Source organism: Puma concolor, chromosome B4, assembly GCF_028749965.1.
Source record: "Puma concolor isolate L17-30 chromosome B4, mPumCon1.1.hap2, whole genome shotgun sequence".
NCBI classification, from domain to species: domain Eukaryota; kingdom Metazoa; phylum Chordata; class Mammalia; order Carnivora; family Felidae; genus Puma; species Puma concolor.
This window is the reverse complement of record NC_141673.1, coordinates 87,772,293-87,795,121: the sequence shown is the minus strand read 5'-3', so window position 1 is coordinate 87,795,121 and position 22,829 is coordinate 87,772,293. Positions and strand designations below refer to the sequence as shown.

The window sequence follows — 22,829 nt, the reverse complement described above, 5'->3', positions numbered from 1 at the left end:
ATACAGAGAACAAACTGGTGGTTGGCAAAGGGGAAGTAGGTAGAGAAAATAATGAAATTGGTGGAAGGGATTAAGAGGTACCAACTTCCAATTATAAAATAAGTCACAGAAATGAAAAGTACAGCATAGGTAGTATAGTCAATATTACAACAATATTTTATGGTGACAAATAGTAACTACATTTATCATGGTAAGCACTGATTAATGGATAGAACTGAGGAATATGTTGTGCTCCTGAAACTAACATAACATTGTATGTTAATTATACTTCATTAAAAAAATAGTAAAAACTCTTTGCAAACTAAAAATCTGTTGAAAAATAATGCATCCATATATTACAGTATTAATTTGAGTAGTGGGATTTGGAGTGATTGATATATTCTACTTTGTGATTTCTGAGGTTCCCATAATTCTATCAAAAAACATCACCCTTCTGTACTACTGCTGGGAATGTAAAATGGAACAGTGAGTATGGAGAAAAATACAGCAGTTCCTGAAAACTTAAATAGAAGAAAGAGCATGTGATTCAGCAGCTCCACCTCTAAGTATATATACCCAAAAGAACTGAAAAAAGAGACTCAAGCCCGTTTGTATTTAAACGTTCATAGCAGCATTATGCACAATTGCCGTAAGGTAAAACAACCCAGATGTCCACTGACAGACAAACTGATAAACAAAAGGTGGTATATACATACAATGCAATGTTATTCAACCTTAAAAAGATACATATAAAATGGATGAAGCTCAAAGACATTATACTAAAGAAAACAAGCCAGACACAAAAGGACAAATATTGCATGAGTCCAGTTATCTTAGGTACCTAGAGTAATCAAATTCATACAGAGTACGAGTAGTGTTACCAGCAATTGGGAGAAAGGGAGTAAGAGGGCATTATTGTACGATGGGTACAGAATTTCAGTTTGGAATGATGAAAAAGTTCTGGAGATGGATATTGGTGATGGTTACACAATAATGTGAATTGCTCCCATTGAATTGTATACTTAAAATTAGTTAAAATGGTACATTTTGGTATGTTTTACAATTTAAAAAAAAACACAAAACATAAAAATCAGAATTTTTAAAACAAATATTTTTATAATTTATTATTCTTTATTTTTATTAAGACTTTCCTCTAAGAGCAGTTTCAGGTTCACAGCAAAATTGAAAGTACAGAGAAAAACAATTTTTTTCAAAGAGCATGCAGTTAGAAACAAAACAGAATATACTATAAAATGTAATCATTTCCACTAACCTGAAATGGCTGCCATCCTAAAATTGAATTGGGATCCAAACTTCTTTCTAAAAGTGAAAGAAAAAACACAGCAAATTTTTTTAAACCATAGTATTGATAATGCCTACCCAATAATTTATCACTACTAAGCATGAAAAATGTCAGAAATTATATATTATAGTGACTTTTAAAATAAGGACTACATGGTTATTCCCACACTAATTTTTATAGCGAATTCTCTAGATTTCAGAGAAGTGTCCAAAATCACATAAACAAGTATAACATCAATGACACTTAAACACCACATACAAAGCAATTAGCAAAAAAGAAAGCTTTGAGGCTAAACAGTTTTAGCAATAAATTACTGTATGATCTTAGCAAAGTTAAACAACCTGTTCCTCTTCACCTCTTTCCTTATCTGTAAAATTGGGACGGTAAAACCTATCTTATAAATAACAGATTCAAACATCCCAGATTAGGTAAAATCCACCCACATAAACACTCAAATTAATCATTCAACATTTTATTGAATACCTGCTTTACAGTTACAATTTAGGTTCAATCTTAAAAGAGGAACTGGTATTCCACGGAGGGACTAGATTTCAGGAAAAAACATGAAAATATCAGAAGTGGGGGAAACACATGGTATGTAATTAAGGAACTTTAAATACCTATGAATGACTAAAACTTAAGACTACATACAGATGAACAAAGTAGAAGGAGAGGAGGCTTGAGAGCAGGAATTTCTCACTATATAAACCACTTTCTAACAATATACCTCTGAGCTTCCTTCCATGTTTTGGTTTGAATGCTCTTGGTTTGCAGTCTGTCTTTCTGGTGTGTGCACAATAAACTTTTCCTGATTACTACTTCAATAATTCATTGGTTTTACCTCTGGTAATTCTAAACTTTTGACAGTCTGTGGTGTAAAAATGGGATCCAAAAGGGGTGCCTGCGTGGCTCAGTTGGCTGAGTGTCTGACTTCGGCTCAAGTCTTCATCTTGCTGTTGCCAAGTTCAAGCCCCACGTCAGGCTCTGTGCTGACAACCCAGAGCCTGGAGCCTGTTCCAGATTCTGATGTCTCCCTCTCTCTCTCTGCCCCTCCCCAACTTGCCCTCTATCTCTCTGTCTCAAAAATAAATAAACATTAAAAAAAAATTTTTTTAATGGGATCCAAAGAAGACACCCCCCCCCCCCAACCTCCCTTCCTCCTTAACTCTGAGGCCCCTATGGTGATGGAACCCACAGAGTCCATTTAATTCACTTTCTCACTGACTCTAGAGTTTGAAGTCAAGTCTCTCTTAAAATTTTTTTTTTTTTTTCAACGTTTATTTATTTTTTTGGGACAGAGAGAGACAGAGCATGAATGGGGGAGGGGCAGAGAGAGAGGGAGACACAGAATCGGAAACAGGCTCCAGGCTCTGAGCCATCAGCCCAGAGCCTGACGCGGGGCTCGAACTCACGGACCGCGAGATCGTGACCTGGCTGAAGTCGGACGCTTAACCGACTGCGCCACCCAGGCGCCCCGTCAAGTCTCTCTTATATCTGAGCTCTGTTCTCTCCATTTTGAGCTGACTCTAATTTGCATACCTGTATTTTGTTTGTTGAAGCTTCTAGGTAAATCTTCCTATTCTACTCCAAAGAGAGGAGGGCAGGGAAACACATGGATCCCTGTGTTTTAGAATAGCTTTTAGAAAGCAGGGCCCCTCATATCTAAGAACTCTTAGGGAATCTAAAGGTAAAGATGTATTCTACCTGGTTGGTCTATGGACCAGGATTTTGTGCCTTTTTGGAAAAATGGGTGAACTTCTAGAATTGTAGCGGCCACTGGAGGGCAACTTTAACTTAGAGAAGTGTATCTTAAAGCTGTGCCTTTGACAAGAGAAGATTTCAAATCTCTCAGAGACAACAGAATGCATTCTCTGATAAGCAGAAACTTCTAAAAGACACAATGACTGCAAAAATAGCTCTAAAAGATCTTTGCATCATGCAAACAAAAAAAAAGTTACTAGGGGGAAAACAAACAACTTTGCTATCTGAGCAGGTAACCTCAACTTCCCAGAAAGACAATTTAGATCCAACTGTTCTTTTCTAAACTGGTGAATTTTGCAATATTATGGCTATCAGCTCATGGCTAAACTTTTTTAAACAAAAGCTACAAGATCTGTTTGCCTCTGTCTGTATGTTTATGTATGTCTATGTATGCATGTTATAGATGGGTAATATTTTTCTAATTCCAGATGCTATTGCCAGAATATGTAAGGAGCTCTATTTAATTGGCTTAAAGAAAAATAAGCACTTATAAATTAAGTACTCCTGAAACCCTCAGACATATAAAAACAAACCAAAATGTTTTTCAAGTTCACATGACCTGATACAACCTTTGATATGTAAAACCTAGTTTAAGTTTGTTGACTTAAAAAAAGCAAGCATGTCTGGGTGTCTGGGTGGCTTGGTTGGTTGAGCATCCGACTTCAGATCAGGTAATAATCTAGTGTTTCATGAGTTTGAGCCCCATATCAGGCTCGCTGCTGTCAGCTCAGAGCCTGCTTCAGATTCTCTGTTCCCTTCTCCTTGCCCCTCCCCCATTTTTGCTCTCTCAAAAATAAAACAAAAACATTAAAACAAAAGCAAGCATGACTTCAAAATTTGTTGATAAGAAAAATAGTGTGATGGTTAGCTGTTTAATGTCTAATCCAAGAATAATTGGTAAAAATAAATAATTTAAATAAATGTAAATAAAAAGTTTATAACAAGTTAAACTAAATCATGAATATTTGTTGAGTATCTAAATCATTTGCAAATGAGATAATATACTGAATCATTAAATGCAAAACATAAGTTTATCTACTTTAAGCTTTTCTTTTTTTTTGTACAGTATTGTAGTATTACTAATACTTTATTTAAGGAAACTAACTTTAAACTTTTATTGAAATAAAACTATACATCACTACCAGAAATGAAAACAAAAAAACAAAACAAAAAACTGTCACTTGCTAAAAACAGAAAGTAACCATACCTATGACTGTAATAAACATAAACCAATGATATTTCTACCTGCTACCGTTTGGAGCTTGGTAACTGCTCTTTGTGTTAAAATGAGTAATTAGCCGATATAAGAAAATTACTAAGGACATACAACCTCAACTAATAATTTTTCCCTGAAGCTAATAAGAACTACAGAAAGTTCAAAAGAAAGTATAACTATATCATTCAATATACTTCTCAAGTCTGAGGGCCAACTAAAACTGACCTGAGCAAATCAGTGTTTTGGAAATGCCATTTAAAGGTTGCTTAAAGTCTGCTCTCTGAATTGGTTCCCATCATGGCAGTCCCTCAGTACTACTACAGTGTCTCAAATCTACCTCAGAGTGAATGGTTTTCATTGTGCATCTCCCTTGCACTACTATGCAAGACTCTTATTTATGTTTGATTTCTAGTTCCATTTGTATCATCTGCTACAAGATAACCTAAATCTAGTTCATCTTCTAGGAGAACTCTTCCAATAAATTCAAGCTTTGGCAACTCTCCTTTTATTAATGACAAATTGCTTTCTATTGGCACCTGCCAACATTGTTTTACCCTAGCCTCACTTGCTCAGTCTCAAAAGAGTCACTCAGACGTTAGTGGCCTAGGATTCATTAGAACAACCCCAACTTTTGGCTTTTTAATTTTTACAGACAGACAATAGATACTTGGGTCTATTAATAACTATATCCTTTGTCACATTAAAAACTATATTATAAAAAACATAGATCTCTAAAAGGTTTTTATAATTGTGTATGTACAAAGTTGCCAGTCCACAATTGCTTAATTCTTGTTTTTTACTAGGAATTAAAGATAAGAGTTAAGAAATCTAATTAATATATTTAATTAAAACTACTAGAAAGAGTAAGATTAAAAGAAAACAACAGTATATGAAAAGTAGTTAAAGAAAATAGAACATGTTTTTGGACAAGGAAAGAGATGAAGAACATGGGTATGTTGTTTTGGTAAAGGAATAAAGGAAGTAATTTTGTCCAAAAGTAAAATGATTATTCCAGAATGAGAAAAAAAAAAAAAAAAAAGACGTAACAAAAACTGGATGGATATAAAGTGTAGAAGGTTTATGGAAAAGGGATCTTGAGAAAGGAATTTTTTGTGTGGTCTAGCTAAAATTGAACTGGATTTAAGTTTGTTTTTGCAAAACTGTTCCTACGATAGTGCTTCATCTGCAAAGAGATTCATGGAAAAGACTAAGAAGTACAGGTTTCTGTTAACTTTAAGATCATAACACTGAACTGGGTAAGAATTTCTAAAAATCTAATGAAAAACTGATTCATAAAGTTATTAACCCTAAGGTGAAGCAAAACAAGAATTACAGGAGACTGAATGAACTAATGAAGATGATTATAATTTTTTATGATTTCATTTAAAATATTGCTGGTTCTTCAATGTCTTGCTTTCCAGATTTAAAAAGCTCCATTTTCTCCTCTCTTTTAAGCTATCTATAGCTTACAGTGATTCAGTAAAAACTACTTTTGTAAACAAAGGTTGAAACATTTATCTTTTTCTTTCTACCTGATCCCACCAGAATTTAAAACCTTTTATTAAATAGTCTTATTTTTCATGACAATATATGTATTTACTTAAGCTCGATCTGATCTCCTTGTAATAGGACACAATTAGACAAGTCCTTAGCTTGGCTGCTTAGCCTGAAGAGCCCTGAAAAGTTCAATCTAAGATTCTTTATGAAAAAGTTCCAGCAAAGCAGATTTAAAAGAGCCTATATGGTCAGTCACTATTTTTGCTGCACTTATGTAAATAGTCAGGCCAAATTTATTGAAACTAGACTCAATTTGCAAACAAATTAGCCTAACTGTAGTTACCCTAATAGAAATGGGATGATGACAGAAAAATTATGATTATGTTTTGGTAATACATCTAGTGCTATTAATTTTCCTTAAGGTTTTATTTTCTACTTATAAACTGAACTGGATCCTGAATTCTAGTTTCCTCCAATATCTGGCTAGAACTCTCCAAACTAACATTTCCAATTTCCTCCCATTCTTGTAACTTGGAATCACTGTGAAAATAAAACTGCCCTTTTCTCAAAGCCATGCAAACTAAAGCTGAACAACCTGATGTAAACTTCAGAGAAACCACCAAAGCAGCTCATGTGAGGAGGACAACGTGCCTGTTGCTATGTGGTCACTCAGCAAGATCACCAGTGACATTCAAACTGCAAACCAGGAAAATCTGTCAGATTGTTACTCTTGCCTTCATCCATCTAAAGATAATTTGAACCCAACATCTAGAAATTTTCTCAACTGGTTTCTCTCCAAACTCAGACACTGAATTTATAATCTTCTTAAAATATTAGCTTTTATTTTTCTTTTGCTTCCACAGAAATGCCTCTCTTTAAATTACTTGATTGCTCACACCAGAGGCTTAATTTAGGTGGAAGTTCACCTGCAACACAGCCACTTAAAATAAAACATCTTCACCTTCATCCAGTCCTGAGTCATCACAAAGATGTGACTGTTAATATATCATATTATGCTTATGTAAATACCTTTAAAAAACTGAAATCCATTTGATTTATTTACTTGGTTAAATCTTGGCACCTGGGAATCTGCTCTGGGAAGTTTTCAATCTTTGGCTATTGTTCTCCTTAAATCACCTCTAATGCGCTGCATACTCTCCAAGGTTTTAAATGCCTGTCAGCAGCCACTCACAGACCAAATGGTATCCATCAGGATCAGACAACTGTATGAAATCAACAATAACCACATAAATGATGAAGATGGTGACCACGTGGCCCTTAGCCTAATAATCCAACTAATGACAACAGCAAAAATGTGATTCTTGGGGTGCCTGGGTGGCTCAGTCGGTTAAGCGTCCGACTTCAGCTCAGGTCATGGTCTCGCGGTTCGTGAGTTCAAGCCCCCCGTCGGGCTCTGTGCTGACAGCTCAGAACCTGGAGCCTGTTTCGGATTCTATGTCTCCCTCTCTCTCTCTGACCCTCCCCCGTTCATGCTCTGTCTCTCTCTGTCTCAAAAATAAATAAACGTTAAAAAAAATTTTTTTTTTAAATAAAAAAAATAAAAATGTGATTCTTCAGCCTGAGTACTTCAATGGTAGAACCTGAAAATAACACTATACTGGTTGATCATACTCTCACCCTGCTGAGAGAACCAAAAGGGGGAAAATGTTAAAAATCAAAAACAAACGGAGAAGAGCCTTGAAAATTCCTCAAAGGGACAAAACCAGTTTAGTCAAACAAAGTCAATTGACCTTACGTTGTTGTAAGACTAACTTGACCTAGGTAATTTCCTTTTTATGCCTCCAGAAATCATAAACAAAACTTGAAACGTTTCCCAAGGCTGATATGAGATAACCACTAACCAATTCCCTACCTTAAGAAAATGTTAATATTCGAATCACTGCGAGGAATAAAGTCACTGACTTCTTACTACATAAGCCGCTTTATAACAATATACCCAAGAGCCTCATTCCCTTTTTGGCTTGAGTGCTCCTGGTTCCCTGTCTCTTTGGTGGGTGCACCACAAACTTTAATTACTACTTCAGTGATTCATTGGTTTTACTCCCGCTATTTCTTAACTTTTAACAGCACCCACAGCAAATATTTCACGGGGTCACAGCCAGTCATTGATACTGGAATAACCGTCACTACGGTACCACAGGCTAATTCACCAGGCTCCCCAGCACCTGCTTTTTAAAGACAACATTAATTTAATAATACCCTCCACTTGGCCTATGCGTCCACCGTGCTGTTCACCAATAAATGGTGGTTGCCAATAAACAGACTTTGGTAACCAAGCTTCCTGCATGGGAAAGGCTAGAGATAAAAAGAGAGGAGCAGAAAGTTCAAGGTGCCCCTAAAGGCCCGAACTCCATTAGAGACGGGCGACGATTAACGCCGGTTTCTCTCCTGCCAATATATTGGTGAAAGGAAGTGATCCGCGATAGACCGGCCTCGCCCTCAGGAAGGAAAAAGAAAGGTTAGCCCATTCAAAGCAGAGTTACCCCCAGATCCCCACCCCTCCACACTCCACCCCTACCCCACCCCACCCGCTTCCTCGGTCTCCCACCTCAAAGCGCCCGGCTCAGGACCACTAGGTACGGCTTTCAGCCACTCTCCAATGAAAACTTCCCGCCACCAAGCTTTCCTTTTCCTCTTGCTGGGAGCATCCGCCCTTCCGGTTAGGTCTCCTCAACCAATTGCAAGTAACACTCTTCTCTAATTGGTGAAGGGGTGTGGCCACCATTTGCGTCACCGAACAAGACTAAGGATGATTGGTCTATATTGGGAGCGGATTTCGCCAATGGGAAGCTGTCTTGAGGCTAGGGTAGGGGTGGCTGCGTGTTTCCGGAAGACGTGGCGGCTCTCCCCTGGGTTGTTTCCCGGCTTCTTTTCTCCCCACTTTGCTTAACGCCCTGGGCGCCCGGAGGTGCAGTAGCCGTTCCCCTCACCGCTGCAGCCATGATCTCCTTAACGGACACCCAGAGTAAGCACTCGCCCCGGTATCCCCGCCTGGAGCCTCACACACCCGTTGCTCGAGCTCGTTTCGCTCGCCCGCCCCTCTGCCCGGGTCAATGAATGAAGCTCCGTGTTGGGGGCGGCGGCCTGCGGGACTGAGCGAGGGATGCGGGACTGGGAGGGCTGCCTTGAGGGGTCGGGGGCTGGACTTGCAGTGGCAGACCTGGTCTGGGAGGCGGGTCGGCGGGGTCTAGGGAGAAGTCCGATCTGGAGTGGGGGGAAGCCTTTGCTGAGCGTCTGTCTTGCACCAGGGTCTCGCCGCTCTCACCCCAAGTGAGATGGACGCTTTGTTCCTGCAGATGGCCACAAGAGAAAGTTTGATGCGCGGTACCCGCGGTTCATCCTTGGGGACGTTTCTGCACATGACAAACTTGGGGTCCTCTACAAGTTACTGGCCGGTTGTTTGGGAGGCGGTATTTTAGATGTCACCTATTGTAGGTGTTTGGGTTTTTAAAAAATATGCTTACACTTAAATATTTTGAGTATTTCGCCTTTTGCCACCTCTGGAAACCTTCCAAAAATTCCTTGAAACGACTTCACTTTTCTACCACCTAATGTTTCCGCAGTAGTAAAAAGCCACTTTGTGTTCAGTTAAACGATTTCTTTCCTTAATGTTGTATATTGTGCTTTGTGGTTTGTTTTATTATTTTAGCATTTCTTTCTGCCTACCACAGAGTTCTCCAGGCTTATTTTATATCTAAGGTTAGCATTGCTATCTGTTACCATTTCTTTCATTTTAACACTTCTACTTTTCTCACGCTTTTGTCAATCTTAATAGTTTTTGTATTTACATATCTGCCCAACAATGGGTCCTATCTTTTAATGGTCATGATAGTCTTTTTGTCTCACCTTGCTTTATCTGTCATGATTTTTTTCTTAATTATGCTTAACTTACTTTGATTTTCAAGATTTTAAAATCTAAACAGTCTATTGAAAATAGAGTTTCATTTAAAATGCTCTATATTGGGGCGCCTGGGTGGCGCAGTCGGTTAAGCGTCCGACTTCAGCCAGGTCACGATCTCGCGGTCCGTGAGTTCGAGCCCCGCGTCAGGCTCTGGGCTGATGGCTCAGAGCCTGGAGCCTGTTTCCGATTCTGTGTCTCCCTCTCTCTCTGCCCCTTCCCCGTTCATGCTCTGTCTCTCTCTGTCCCAAAAATAAATAAAAATAAACGTTGAAAAAATAAATAAATAAATAAAATGCTCTATATTAAAGCGGAGTCTTAAAGTTTGGATTCAAGTCATGGCTGAGTTGAACTTGACAGAGCTTCTGTTGTGTCCTATATACACTACCACCCCAATCAGGTGCTTTTCCTTCCAGTGGTTGGATGGGTCTACACCTTCGTGCCACCTGCACTGACCCCTTTTGGTCTGTTGGCCTGCTCTGATCAGAAAACATAAAGTCCTTTTTTGTTTCTTTTTTTCCTTTTTTCTTTCTTTCTTTTTTTCTCCTTCCCCCCACCCCCCTTACTGTTATAATAGAAACTAGCAATTGTATAAAGGCATCTTCTTTTATTTTATCAAGTGCTTTCATGTAAATCATTACACTGAATTTTTATTAGAGCCCTATAAGGCAGGGAGAGGTATATCTGTTCTATAAATTAAAAGAGGCTCAAAAGAAATTCAATGTGTGGTCATAAGGAAAGTGACAGAAGCAAGGCTTGATCCCAGGTCTCCTGGCTCAGAAACCTTTGTGTTCACTGGACCATACTAGCATCTAAGAAGACTTGACATAAATCTTATTTGAGATCTATCTTAGAATGATGTAATTCTTTCATAGCAAGAATAGTTGCAACAGTAGATATTTATCCTACACAATTATGCATTGATTTTTTTTTGAGAGAGAGAGATTGTGTAGGATAGTCAGATCCTATTCTGTTTGTGATGCAGTGTTCTGTTCCTCTTGACTGAGACCCAAAATTAAAATTAGGTTGTTACAGGAAATTAGGAGAATTGTATACCTAAATTGCTGAAATTTATTTCTAATTCTACTAATTAGAAGAAGTACTTAATCTCTACACAGTTATTCTAACTATAAAGTATTATTTTTTTTATCTGAGTCTGATTATTACACAGATTAAAACTATGAACTATTATCCTTTGCACAGAGATTCTCTTCTGTTGAAGACTTCTTATAGGGACAGGTGCCTGATTTATATTCTTCCAAAATCCAGAACCAAGGGATTGAGTTGGAATGTGGGCAGAATAGGTAGGGAGTGTTCCCCCTTATTAAATTGATGAGAAAGGTTAAATTATACTCTTTGATGTTCATTTGCCATATGTTTTAGTTAGGACAGTGGATTGGAACACAAAATGGTTAGTGAACCAAAAGCTCTTGGATTTCAAATGGTGTTTTTGTGTGTGTGTTTAACTGCAGAAATTGGCCATCATTCAAGTGATTTGCCGAGATTATTCTGGAATCCTGATTCTGGGAGAGGGTGACAGAGCACTGAACAGAATCAATAGCAATTCATGATTGTTTTAAGGGATTCTATAATAGCACTCTCCCCACCCCCTCCATAAAAACACAAGATTTATTGAGGGGATGGAGTAGGGTATTTCCCATGCTGCCTGTAAATCTTTACATCATTATGTCACTTTGTCTGAAATTCTACCGTAATATTCAGTTGAGTGGTTCAATTAGCTGATATTCAGTCGAGTTCTTTATAATGAAATTTTCTGTTTTTTAAAAGGCATAGGAAGAAAGAGAAAGCTAATATTAAAATTTTTAAATAAGATACCAAAATGTTAGTGATTGCTATTGGATTAAGCGTATCTTTCCTTATAAAGTTTCCACAATAAGTTCTCTTTTTATTTTAGAAAAATTTCATTAAGTTGTTTTTATTAGATTGTTCTTTAAAAAAAAAAAAAACCACACACATGGGCAAGAGGAATGCAGATTTGATAGCTGCAAGAGAGGAAGGTAAATTTGTTTTTCTGGATATGATCCTGGTGATGAGCGGGCAACTCCATGTAGGGCTTTACTAACCAGAGGGCTTATGAATGCATAAGCCTAGGGAAGATGGGAATTCAGGAGATGAGAAAAGGGCACAGTGAGGCCAGTTAGAGACTTTTGGCCCATTCAGGTCCGGAAATAACTTGGCAACATGATGCCAGTACCAGTTTGGGCAAATATGTCACAGGCAACTGTCTCCTCCTGGACTACACTGGATGAAATAGTTTTGGTTCCCCTGTTACGGTTTTTAAGCTGTGGAGTCCAGAAACAGGGTTTGAATTCTAGCCTGACTCCACGCAACCATCACTCTTCCTGCCCAGCTGTCCCCCCACCTCCAAGGCACCACATACATACATTTGCTGATTCTATGAACAGATGAGTTCCTAATCTGTGATACGTGGGGCGGGTGCTACTTTTCACCTCACATTTTTGTTAAAAGAATTACAACATATTTGTATAAACACTTCAGTGAATATGAAACCATATCCAGATATTATCTTTTTTCACAGCAGTCAATTTTTAATACTTCTACTAACACCTACTTAGTTGTGTTAGGTAACAAACTAATCCTATTAAACTTGAGTCACCTAGAGATGCTTCTCCCAGAAGCTCAGTATGCTCCAGTGCCCTTGAATTTCATTTAATCAAACATATTTAACCTAAAAAAAAGGTAAGAAAATCCTGTAGGAAGGGGTATGATGTAATAGGTAAGGACAGGGACTGAGTCCAAATGGTTAGCCAGAAGTGTGACTCCAGGTATATTAAGTCATCTCTCTAAACTCCTCTTACTCGATCTCTAAAATGATGTAATGATACCTACCTTGCAGTAGTATTGGGAGGATTAAGTTATGTAAGGCATGCAAAGCACCTCCTAATGGCTAATTCATGGTAAATTCTCAGTACATAGTAGGTGTATTTCTATATAATTCCTTTCTGCTGAACAAACCTCTCAAAATTTTTATGTAATCATTAGGACAATTTATGAAAAGTTGGAAGTTAGTCATACTCAAGTAACTCAGCTGTCGATAACTAAATCCTAACTACTAAATAGTTATACAATGGAATTTTACTTGTTCTTTTGTCCATGTTTTCCTCTAGGAAATTATGTCTGACAGCTAAACAGTTATTTTGTTGAATTCTCTTAAGGGATTTAAGCATGAAAGCATTAGCTTCACATTTTCATAGGATTTTGTGTCTGTGGAATACATTTATCAGTATATTTATAGACTAGTACCTGAATTCTTTTAGACTAACTTTGGGAGAAAAGGTAGCTGGAATGGAAGGCAGTAGATAACTGCAAATTGAGGACATGGGGGATATAGAAAAGGTATATGATAGAAGTATTCAACTCATCAGAACATTTTACAAGTCTTAAATTTTTTCTTAAGTGGCTGTGACCTAGATTTGGGCTTTCTGGAGCCACAGCCAAAAAGTTAAGTAACAGATCAGAAATCATTAATGGTGTATTTAAAATTGAGTTTCCAGGGGCGCGTGGGGGGCTCAGTCAATTAAGCATCCTACTTCCGCTCAAGTCATGATCTCTCAGTTCGTGAGTTCCAGCCTCTCATAGGGCTCTGTGCTGACAGCTCGGAGCCTGCAGTCTGCTTCAGATTCTGTGTCTCTCTTTCTCTGCCTCTCTCCCACTCGTGCTCTGTCTCTCTCTCTCTCTCTGTCTCTCAAAAATAAATAAACATTAAAAAAATAATATAAAATAAAATTGAGTTTCCAAAAATATGGTAGTTTTTGCTCTGATTGATTATTTCAAGCAGATAGTAAGCATCTAGGTAAAATAAGGATTGGTGAGTATTTTCTGACAGCAAAACTAAAATGATCAAGGTGACTTAGTGGCTTATGCTTTTAGCATTAACAGAAAAGGACAACTGTAATCTTAGAAAGTTAGCAATCTTCAGACTGAAAAGAGAAGACCAAGAGAATGTGAAGGTAATAAAATTATTAGTTTTATATACAGGATGAACATAAACTTCAGTGCTTATGCTTCATTCACCATCAGATAGTACCTAGAAGAGATACAGGCATTTCGGAGTCTTTGAATAAAAAGAATAAAACTCCAGAATATTAATATTAAGTACAACTGTGTTCTTTGAAACTCTGGAGTGCTGCTTTTAGGACTCGTACACTAAACATGTGATTGGATTCATGGTTTAGGTAATTTATAGAAGATAAACCCATACCATCAAGAAGTTAAAAGTGATACATAACCTTCTGAAAATTAACTTTTGAGGAGATGGCAATGTGATTCTCAAAATACTATTGTTGTGAGAAGTGTATCATGGAGTGAAGTATACCGTGCAGACCCACTGTAACATTTCCACTGGGTTAAAGAAGGAGTTAGATGAAAAGAAGGAAGAAGTACTGGAGATATTGTGCATATAAATAATGTCATAGAATATGAAAGAGATAAATAGTAAAAGTAAACTCATACATTTATGCCTGGTGCCAGAGGAGTTCTTGGGAGGGAAAAAATTTACAACCCAAGATTTAGAATCCTGATTATCTTTCTCTGTTATGCATATGTTTATGAGAAGTGCTGTCTCTCATAAATTCATATTTTATATGTTGAGGTTATTTGCTGATGTTACTTTGTTATAGACCTTAATGAATGTCATAAAGTTAACCTGCAATGTTAGGAACCTATTTTCTTATATCATCCAAAAGAAAAACTGAGAAACTTTCTTACTTAGTTTATAGGGATCTTAATGTAACTTTAATTTTTCTCTACCCTTAACTATATAATTTATATTGCAGAAATTGGAATGGGATTAACAGGATTTGGAGTGTTTTTCCTGTTCTTTGGAATGATTCTCTTTTTTGACAAAGCACTACTGGCTATTGGAAATGTGAGTTTTTCAATATATATTTTAACTAAATTCGTAAGGAAATTTTAACTGCAAATGAATTATTGCCTGCTGTTAGGTTGGGGGGAAACAATTCCCTATTATTCATGTAAAGATTCCTGTTAGCTTCTCTGTTTCCATCAGAAGTAAAACCTGTTTTCTGTTTAAATAAAAGGTAAACACTTAAAGAAGTTTTTGAATAACTACTCTGTTAAGTGTTTGATGTGTGATATACAATAGATTAAATCAAGGCTGCCTCTAAATAGGAGTTCAAAATAAATGACTTGGTAGCCCCTATGTCTTGGTAAATTCATAAATATGTTTAACTTAAAACATATGACTTTAGAAATTTGGTTCAGTAGCATGAAATAGGTTTTTAAAAGCCATTTAAACCTCTTAATATATCTGTATATTAAGAGTTGACTTCCTAAGAAACGTGCATATTGTTTATTTGGACTGTACTTTGTTGTCCATGTGTGGAGGTTGTGCAAGAGTGAAATATCTTAGAAGTGTGTATTACTGTTGGGCTTGTCATTGGAAATTGGAAGATATAAAGGGTAACAAAATTGTTCAAAATCGATAGGTTAATTAATAACATATAAGTAGCATTGGTATCTGAGAATACGAAGCTTAATCATTAGGTTCAATCAATATTTGTATGAAAATTTTTCATTAAACACAGTTATGAAATGGGGCACCTAGGAGGCTCAATCGGTTAAGCCTTCAACTCTTGATTTCTGCTGAGGTCATGAACTCAAGGTTTGAGGGATTGGAAACCACCACCACCATCACCCTGTGGACGCTGAGCCATTCAGCCTGCTTAGTATTCTTTCTCTCCCTCTCACCCTCCCCTAATTATGTGTATGTGTGCACACGTGCGTGCACGCTCGCTCGCTCTCTCAAAAAATAATAAGTAAATAAAAATTAAATAAAAATGTTTCATCCCATTAAAAAAAAAAAAAAGATAGGAAGGAAGGCAAGTATTGGGAATAAAGCCTGGGAAAAAACAAGCTTTTACTAGATCACCATTTCTTGTTCACTATCTGAAAACATACAAAATATATATTTGAGAACGTGGCTTTATTTTTATTTCTGCTGCCACCAGATATTCTGGAATTAGTAAGACTAATTCCTCTTCCTGGCTTTTCATGGTTTCTTCCATCATCTTGGCCATGTCAGTACTTCTCCCACCCACAGAACACCTCTAGCCCAGGGTGAAGTGTGCAAAACCAGGAATACCTTCGGGTGACATATTTATGGGCAGCCTTCTTTTTTTGCCCTCCCTCTCATCTGCTTAGCCAAGCCCTCTCCATCTAGTTTACCTGGGAAAACCACTGCATGTGCACATGCCCTTCAGTAACATCTAATCTTTAGTTCTCTTTTTCTGCATTTAATCAAGATAGAAGAGGACTGAGAAGACTGGACTACAACTACAACATTAGCATGCTTAGCACACTCCTTGGTTCTGCCTCTTCGTGTGCACTGTAGTTTTCTCCAGCCAGTTGCCCACACTAAGAGCCAGATGTATTTCTTTTTATTATATTTAGCTTTGACCTTGCTTTTCAAATTTATGCAGTGTGTGTAACTGCTTTTCCTATCTTGCATTTTCTTTCTCTCCTAGGTTTTATTTGTGGCTGGCTTGGCTTTTGTAATTGGTTTAGAAAGAACATTCAGATTCTTCTTCCAAAAACATAAAATGAAAGCGACAGGATTTTTCCTGGGTGGAGTATTTGTAGTCCTTATTGGTTGGCCTTTGATAGGCATGATCTTTGAAATTTATGGATTCTTTCTATTGTTCAGGTAAGGCAATTTTTTTATTTTACCTTTTCTCTTTCAATGAACCAGTACCTCAAATAATTATTACAAAAGCCCAGATATTTGCATCAGCATGAATACAAAGACCATAATTTTCTCAAATGGATTTTTATTTACATTGAATCTTTTATTACAGCTTTAGATAATTCAGTCAACTATAAAAGTGTTTATCAAATGTATAAATAGTATACATTATCTTGTATTTTCAATGCAATAAAATTCATTTTATTGGGATTTTAAGGCACTGTCTTTTCTATTAAGGCACTGTGTCTGCTATTTTTATCAACTAAACAGTGATACATACATACAGCATTTTAACACTTGATGACAATTCTTTTAGTACATACTCATATTAGAAAATTTTGTGCTAAATGAACTATGTTAGATTTTGATCAGTTAACATTTTACAAATGCTAGTTACTAAGTGAATAAATAATAGCATGCAATGTGAGAAAATACCTTTATATAAGGTAAGTTTATTTATTCAGGAAATGTATATCCTTTGTCTTCTCTCTGCCAAATACCATATTCTTCATGGGAAGACATGAAAATGAATTAAGTGTCAAATCCGCCTTAGAAAATCTCTCATTTCTGATATGGGCACTAGACTATAAATATCCAGTAGTAGGGGAGCCTGTGTGGCTCAGTCGGTTAAGCATCTGACTTCAGTTCAGGTGATGATCTCATGTTTCATGGATTTGAGCCCCGCATCAGGCTCTGCACTGCTACAGAGCCTACTTAGGATTCTCACTTTCTCCTCTCTCTCTGCCCCTCTCCTGCTTGCACTTTCTCTCTGTCTCAAGATGAATAAATAACTTTAAAAAAAAGAATATAGTAGTAGTAATAATAGTAGTAATGCTGTTACAAATGTATAAGCAAAATACTATATGAGCATAATTAAGAAAGATCAAATCCTGGGAGAGGAAAGAAACATTACCACTAAAGGTACATTTGAAATTTGAAGTCTCCAAAACATTTAGAATTTTAATAGGATCCTTTCTTTTTACTTGGTTAGCAATTGATTTTGATAATAAAGAATATGTAAGTTCTGAGAACCTTTTTTTCCTTCTTCCTAGGGGCTTCTTTCCTGTGGTCATTGGCTTTATTAGAAGAGTACCAGTCCTTGGATCCCTCTTGAATTTACCTGGAATTAGATCAGTAAGTAATCATGTATTAGAAATAAAATTTTTAAACCTACAAAATAAATACTGTGATGTTCTTTACTTCTAGAAATACAAGTAATTGATGTTTTTATTATGATATAAATTGTTACATTGCCATAGATTACCATGAATACCAGAGAAAATAATCATTGCTGACCTTACAAAACCTGGAATTTTGTTTCACTATATCCATTTAATATTCTTGTTTTATTTATTTTTTTTTAATGTAACTCAAATTTATATTGTGCCTTTCTCTTTGAAAGTTCTGGTACTTTTCAATTAACTTTTATATGATCTCTAATTTTAGAAGCCATTATATAAAAAGGACATCATTATTTTTAGTAAATATTATTTTCTTTCTTAGTATCACCAATAGCATGCATTAAGACAATTAAATCAAGCACTAATTATACTGGAAGTCAGATGATAAAATGCTGTTCCCAACTCTGTTCCACAGTTTGAATGATCTCATCAAATCTGTTCCTCCAAGATGGGCCATCAACATCCTAAAGTTGTTTACAGACATTTGTAGATGTTACTAACAAAGTCCATAGCATTTACTGGATTCTCAGAGAGCTAAAGGATGGCTCACCCACAGAAGAATAGGTACCACTGTAAGACAAAAATCTCATTTTCAACCTCAAGTCAATTTTAGAGTCAGAATATTACAGCCCAGACAACCTTGATGTTTGAAGTTACTTTTAGAGAGAGAATGTTGTGCTTTCTCTACACATAAATTTAACTGAAATCCTAATGAATCCATGGTACTTTCAAAGCAACATTTAGTTTTAGTGCACCCATTACCTATTTATAATAATATAAAAGGTTGGAATATGTATATTCTGATTTCATTTGCATTAATCTCCAAACTCATAGTGTAGTAAATGTTGTTTTTACTTAGAATGGCTTTTGAATTTACTGAAACTTCTAGTTATGCAGTTGTAATCATTATTCATGTCCTTAATTTAAGGATCCTTCATTGTTTGCATAAATAAACACCCAATGCTGTCAGTTATGTTTCCTATCATTATTACTTTCTTATAATAAATTCTTAAGTAAAAGTGTGAATAGTGAAATGAAAAGAAGGTTAAATGATTGCTAGAGTTTGATAGTATTGTGACCACTTGGGTTACACAACTTTTAATATATCCACTAATTATTTTGTTTCAATATTTGCATCACCATCTGGAATGCTGAAGAAGGCCCAATTGCTTTGTATTTGGGGTGGAGTAGCCAAAGTAAATAACCAGTTAACATTAACGTGTGTTAAAATTTATATTCTGTAGTTATTAATTTGTGCTTGCCTCATTACATCTATTTTTAATGTCATTGCCACTTTCAGTCTGAAGTCCAGAATACACATTTAAAGTATTTTTAGTCAATAGCTGTTGTTAATTGTTGAACTTAATGGAGTTAAATCTGTTTGTTCAAAGACTACATAGGCCCAGAAGAGATCCACAGTAATGGTCAGTGGAAATATCTTATTGGGTTCATTAATGCATGAATGGCTGACATTTCAGCTTTTTATTTTTTTATTGTTTTGTTAAGCTAGCAGTGTTACCTTCATTTTATCCAGTTTTTTTTTATTCATTGTGTTGCATTTCTTGTGTTGCACCCTTAAAGTCATATGCGTAACATGTCATGCAAAAACAACCTTAGAAAAGAAAAATTTTTATACACATTTACATGTCAGAAGATTGTGGTGAGTAGTACTGGATTAACCATTGTCAGTCACACCTTAAATTGCCACGAATCTTACGAAGTTGGTTTTTTAAATCAACATATAAAATGTTGATACAATGTTTTTGTAATGCTCTGGGCTTTCTTTTAATTATCTGTTTTTCTTCTCCTTGCAGTTTGTAGATAAAGTTGGAGAAAGCAACAATATGGTATAACAACAAGTGAATTGAAGACTCATTTAAAATATTGTATTATTTATAAAATCCTTTGAAGAATATTCAGCACAAAATTAAATTACATGAAATAGCTTGTAATGTTCTTTACAGAAGTTTAAAACGCATAGTCTACAAAGTACCAATAGCAGTTAACAAAGAAGCAATGAGAACAGGCTTCTAATCAAGTGATCTGAGAAGTCAGCAAGCAAACTAAAGGAGATGAACTCTAGGTTACAGTACTTATTGAAACTCTTGAAGGCGATTTTTATTGTTTATCCACAATGTGCGAAGCACAGCCATCCTTGGAGAACTGTGGTGCCTGTTTCTTTCCTTTTTATTTTGAAGGTGCAGGAGCACGCATAGGCATTTGCTTTTTAGAAATATCCACTGGAATGGCAAAAATATTTCCAGTTGCACTGTGTCTCTGAAAGTGATGCATGAGTTAGATTGGATTATGTCATTTTAATGTATTAAAACCAAGGAAAACCCAGTTTTGATGTATGAATCACTTTTTTTTGTAAACATATGGCTAAAATAAAACATTTGTGGTTCTTCTGATTCTTAATATTTTAGAGCCAGATGAAAACTGAACTAGATATTCACTGTTGGAATACGCAAAGGTCATTTATTCTTTATAACTGAACACTCCAGAACTACTCATAAGTCTTGAGAGTCTAACTTGGTTATCTATATCCTACATTACATGTAAGCATCTAACAAAAAGCATTCTTAACCATGAAGTAGTCTGTTACATTGAATAGTCTTTTATTTAAGATACTAAATGATGCAAACCAAATGGATTTTTCCATGTCATGGTGTAGTTTTCCTTTCTTTTTTTGTTTTTGTTTTTGATTTTAGCAGTGGTTTTACTGTTTTGCTTTTCATAAATAACTATTGGTAATGTTGACTTTAAGATGTAATATGTTAAAAGGTTAAACTTACAGGTATTTGTTAAGGGCTTTTCATGTAAAATTGAGTTTTCCTTTACTTTTAGCTTTTTCATAACATAAACATCAATACGCATGATGAATGCTTCATAAGATGCTTTGTCTTGAGTTCATGGAGAAAATACCAGAATTCACATGCTAAAGTTAGTTTACTGTAATTAAATGGGCTATAGTTTCTTAAAAACATGACACTAAAAAAATATGTTGTTTTTCCAACTATTGATGCTTGACTGGCAGTAAGAAACAGTGGTTGTTTCTTGGTAGTTTTCCAAGTTGACAGCTTTTCTGGTAGATGTAAGAACACATTTCAACAGCCACAGTACTATTTGTTATACCACTAATGATTGCATTATTTACCTTTTTTTTTAACAGTTGCAAAGCTTTTTAATGCATAATTGAAATTTGTGATTTTTATTTAGAAACATGTCTACAAAATATATCATAGCTTATATTATTTTTAGTTAAATCTCAATACACAGGGAACTCCCATTCTTGCTTGTCGAAAGAAGGAAAGACTTGGTATGTAGTTTAATGGTTCAGTCTTGTGGATTACTGCCTTTTGGTACTGGCATTTGACTTATGACATAATCTGTGAAACTAGATGATATTGACAAAATGAGACTCCTACCTCAATAGTTCATGGAATAATAAGAGACCTAGTGTTGTGTCTAATGTTCTTCAAAAAAGTAATATCCTCATTTGGGAGAGTGTCAAATATATACATATTTTGGGGATCGACTTATACAAGTTGCCCTGTAGGACTCTTCTACATATTTTTGACTGATCCATATTATTTTCAGTGACTAGATAATTCTACCTTTTTAGAACAAGAACAGTATCTGTTAATGTAAGGAACATGTGTATTATTTAACTCCTTTGTAGACATGAATTTCTATCAAAATGTTCTTTGCACTGTAACAGATAACTTTTTCAAAATCTTATTTCAGAAGCATTATTAGAAGTTGTGTAAAGGATTTGATAATTTCCCAGTCCCTAGTAAGATTGAGAGGCTGGAGCAGTTTTCAGTTTTCAAAGAGTCCACAGTTAATCTCAAATGTGAGTTTGGGACTGCTCGGCAGCACTGTATATTTCTTATTCATAACCACTGATGAGGCTCTATTTTTAAACATATTAGTCTTCTGACAGAAAGCACTGTACATTGTATTGTTTCTTCCTTTCCAAAATTAGCCTTCTGTCTTTGTGACAAAAATGTACTTTGATCATTGCTATAAAGATGGAGGAGAAGGTCTAATACTACTTAGCCTTAAGTGTATCTGGCATTGTTCAAATGTATTTTCTGTAACAGAAACATACTTGCAATGTTTTTCTTTTCCCCTTATAAATTGTAATTCCTGGAATACTGCTGCTTTAAAAAGTCTCACAGTCAGATTATATGATCTAACAATTGAATATTGTAAATACACTTGTCTTACCTCTCAATAAAAGGGTACTTTTCTATTAATTGGTGGTTGTCTTAGCTCCGGCTGCTATAACAAAATTCTGTAGACTGGGTAGTATAAACAGACATTTGTTTCTCACAGTTCTGGATGCTGGGAAGTCCAAAAAGACAGGTGAGGGTAGACTCAGTTAGTGCCTTCTTGCTGTGTCCTCGTGTGGCAGACAGCTTTAGTCTCTTCATCTTTTTATAAGGACACTAATCCCATCATGGAGAGCTCATCTTCATGACCTCATCTAAACCTAACTGCTTCCCCCAAAACACAACCTCCAAATACCCTCATATTAAGGGTTAAGGTCTCAACATAATGAATTTGGGGAGGATACATATTCAGTCCTTAAGAGCGGTCAAATAAATCTTTATAATGAAATCCTAAAAAATTAGTTTAGCATTGCACAATAGCTTGCCTCGTTTTTTTTTTAAATTAGCCTTATATGCAGTTTTCTTTTCTATAAAATGGTCATTGCATTTTTCATTTCCAAATTGTTTAGATGTACTCAAACCTTAGGTTAAAAAGTTGACAGAAACTGGAGAAATGTTTAAATTATTTTTCTCAAAATGGAAAGAATAGTAACAATTCGTAAGTATTTTGTGACGAAACCACTTCTGCGGTGTTTTGATTATAAATTTTGGTAAGACTAAAAATCACTGGCTATGTCTACCACTTAAGGTACCCAATAAGTATTTGTTGAATCCAATAATTGAACGTCAAGTCTTGACTATTTTCCGGCAAACCAGAAGTCTTAAATCTGTTTATCTGTCTAACCTTGTCCTCTGTGCTAAAATGTTCCAACCTCTACCCTTCTGTTACCTGTACCCATGTAGGAGATTGGACACAGAAGTAGGATGCCCCAAACCCAACAACTGGCACACATTTTTTTCTTTTTTAATAGGCTTCACACCCAGCATGGGGCACAACATAGGGCTTAAATTCACTACCATGTGATCAAGACCTGAGCTGAGATCAAGAGT

At 35.9% G+C, this 22,829-nt stretch overlaps 2 protein-coding genes across 4 annotated transcripts in view; one reads left to right on the top strand and one right to left on the bottom strand.

Annotated features, from left to right (window-relative positions):
* The window catches only part of RECQL (RecQ like helicase), a 58,435-nt gene extending 50,002 nt beyond the window's left edge, over positions 1 to 8,433 (bottom strand). The window contains exons 1-2 of one of the 3 annotated variants that reach the window (XM_086713911.1): positions 8,301 to 8,433; positions 1,253 to 1,295 (exon numbers count right to left, since the gene is read on the bottom strand). In XM_086713911.1, the coding sequence (XP_086570037.1) occupies positions 1,253 to 1,268 (16 nt within the window). In that variant the 5' untranslated portion in view covers positions 1,269 to 1,295; positions 8,301 to 8,433. Of the gene's footprint in view, positions 1 to 1,252; positions 1,300 to 8,300 lie in introns of all 3 variants that reach the window. The other 2 variants (XM_086713909.1, XM_086713910.1) reach the window with 2 other exon arrangements.
* Positions 8,434 to 8,587: 154 nt separating this feature from the next.
* GOLT1B (golgi transport 1B) lies at positions 8,588 to 21,863 on the top strand. The gene is made up of 5 exons (XM_086713912.1): positions 8,588 to 8,742; positions 14,493 to 14,584; positions 16,203 to 16,381; positions 17,473 to 17,554; positions 19,416 to 21,863. Exons 1-5 carry the CDS (start codon positions 8,718 to 8,720, stop codon positions 19,452 to 19,454), a joined length of 417 nt encoding a protein of 138 aa, XP_086570038.1. The 5' UTR covers positions 8,588 to 8,717; the 3' UTR covers positions 19,455 to 21,863.
* Positions 21,864 to 22,829: the final 966 nt, after the last annotated feature.

Excerpts from the sequence above, each read along its gene's own strand:
- GOLT1B (XM_086713912.1), top strand. The coding sequence starts at position 8,718 with ATGATCTCCTTAACGGACACCCAGA. Across the intron at positions 8,743-14,492 it reads CTCCTTAACGGACACCCAGA|AAATTGGAATGGGATTAACA; the intron begins GTAAGCACTCGC and ends TTTATATTGCAG. Across the intron at positions 17,555-19,415 it reads ATTTACCTGGAATTAGATCA|TTTGTAGATAAAGTTGGAGA; the intron begins GTAAGTAATCAT and ends TTCTCCTTGCAG.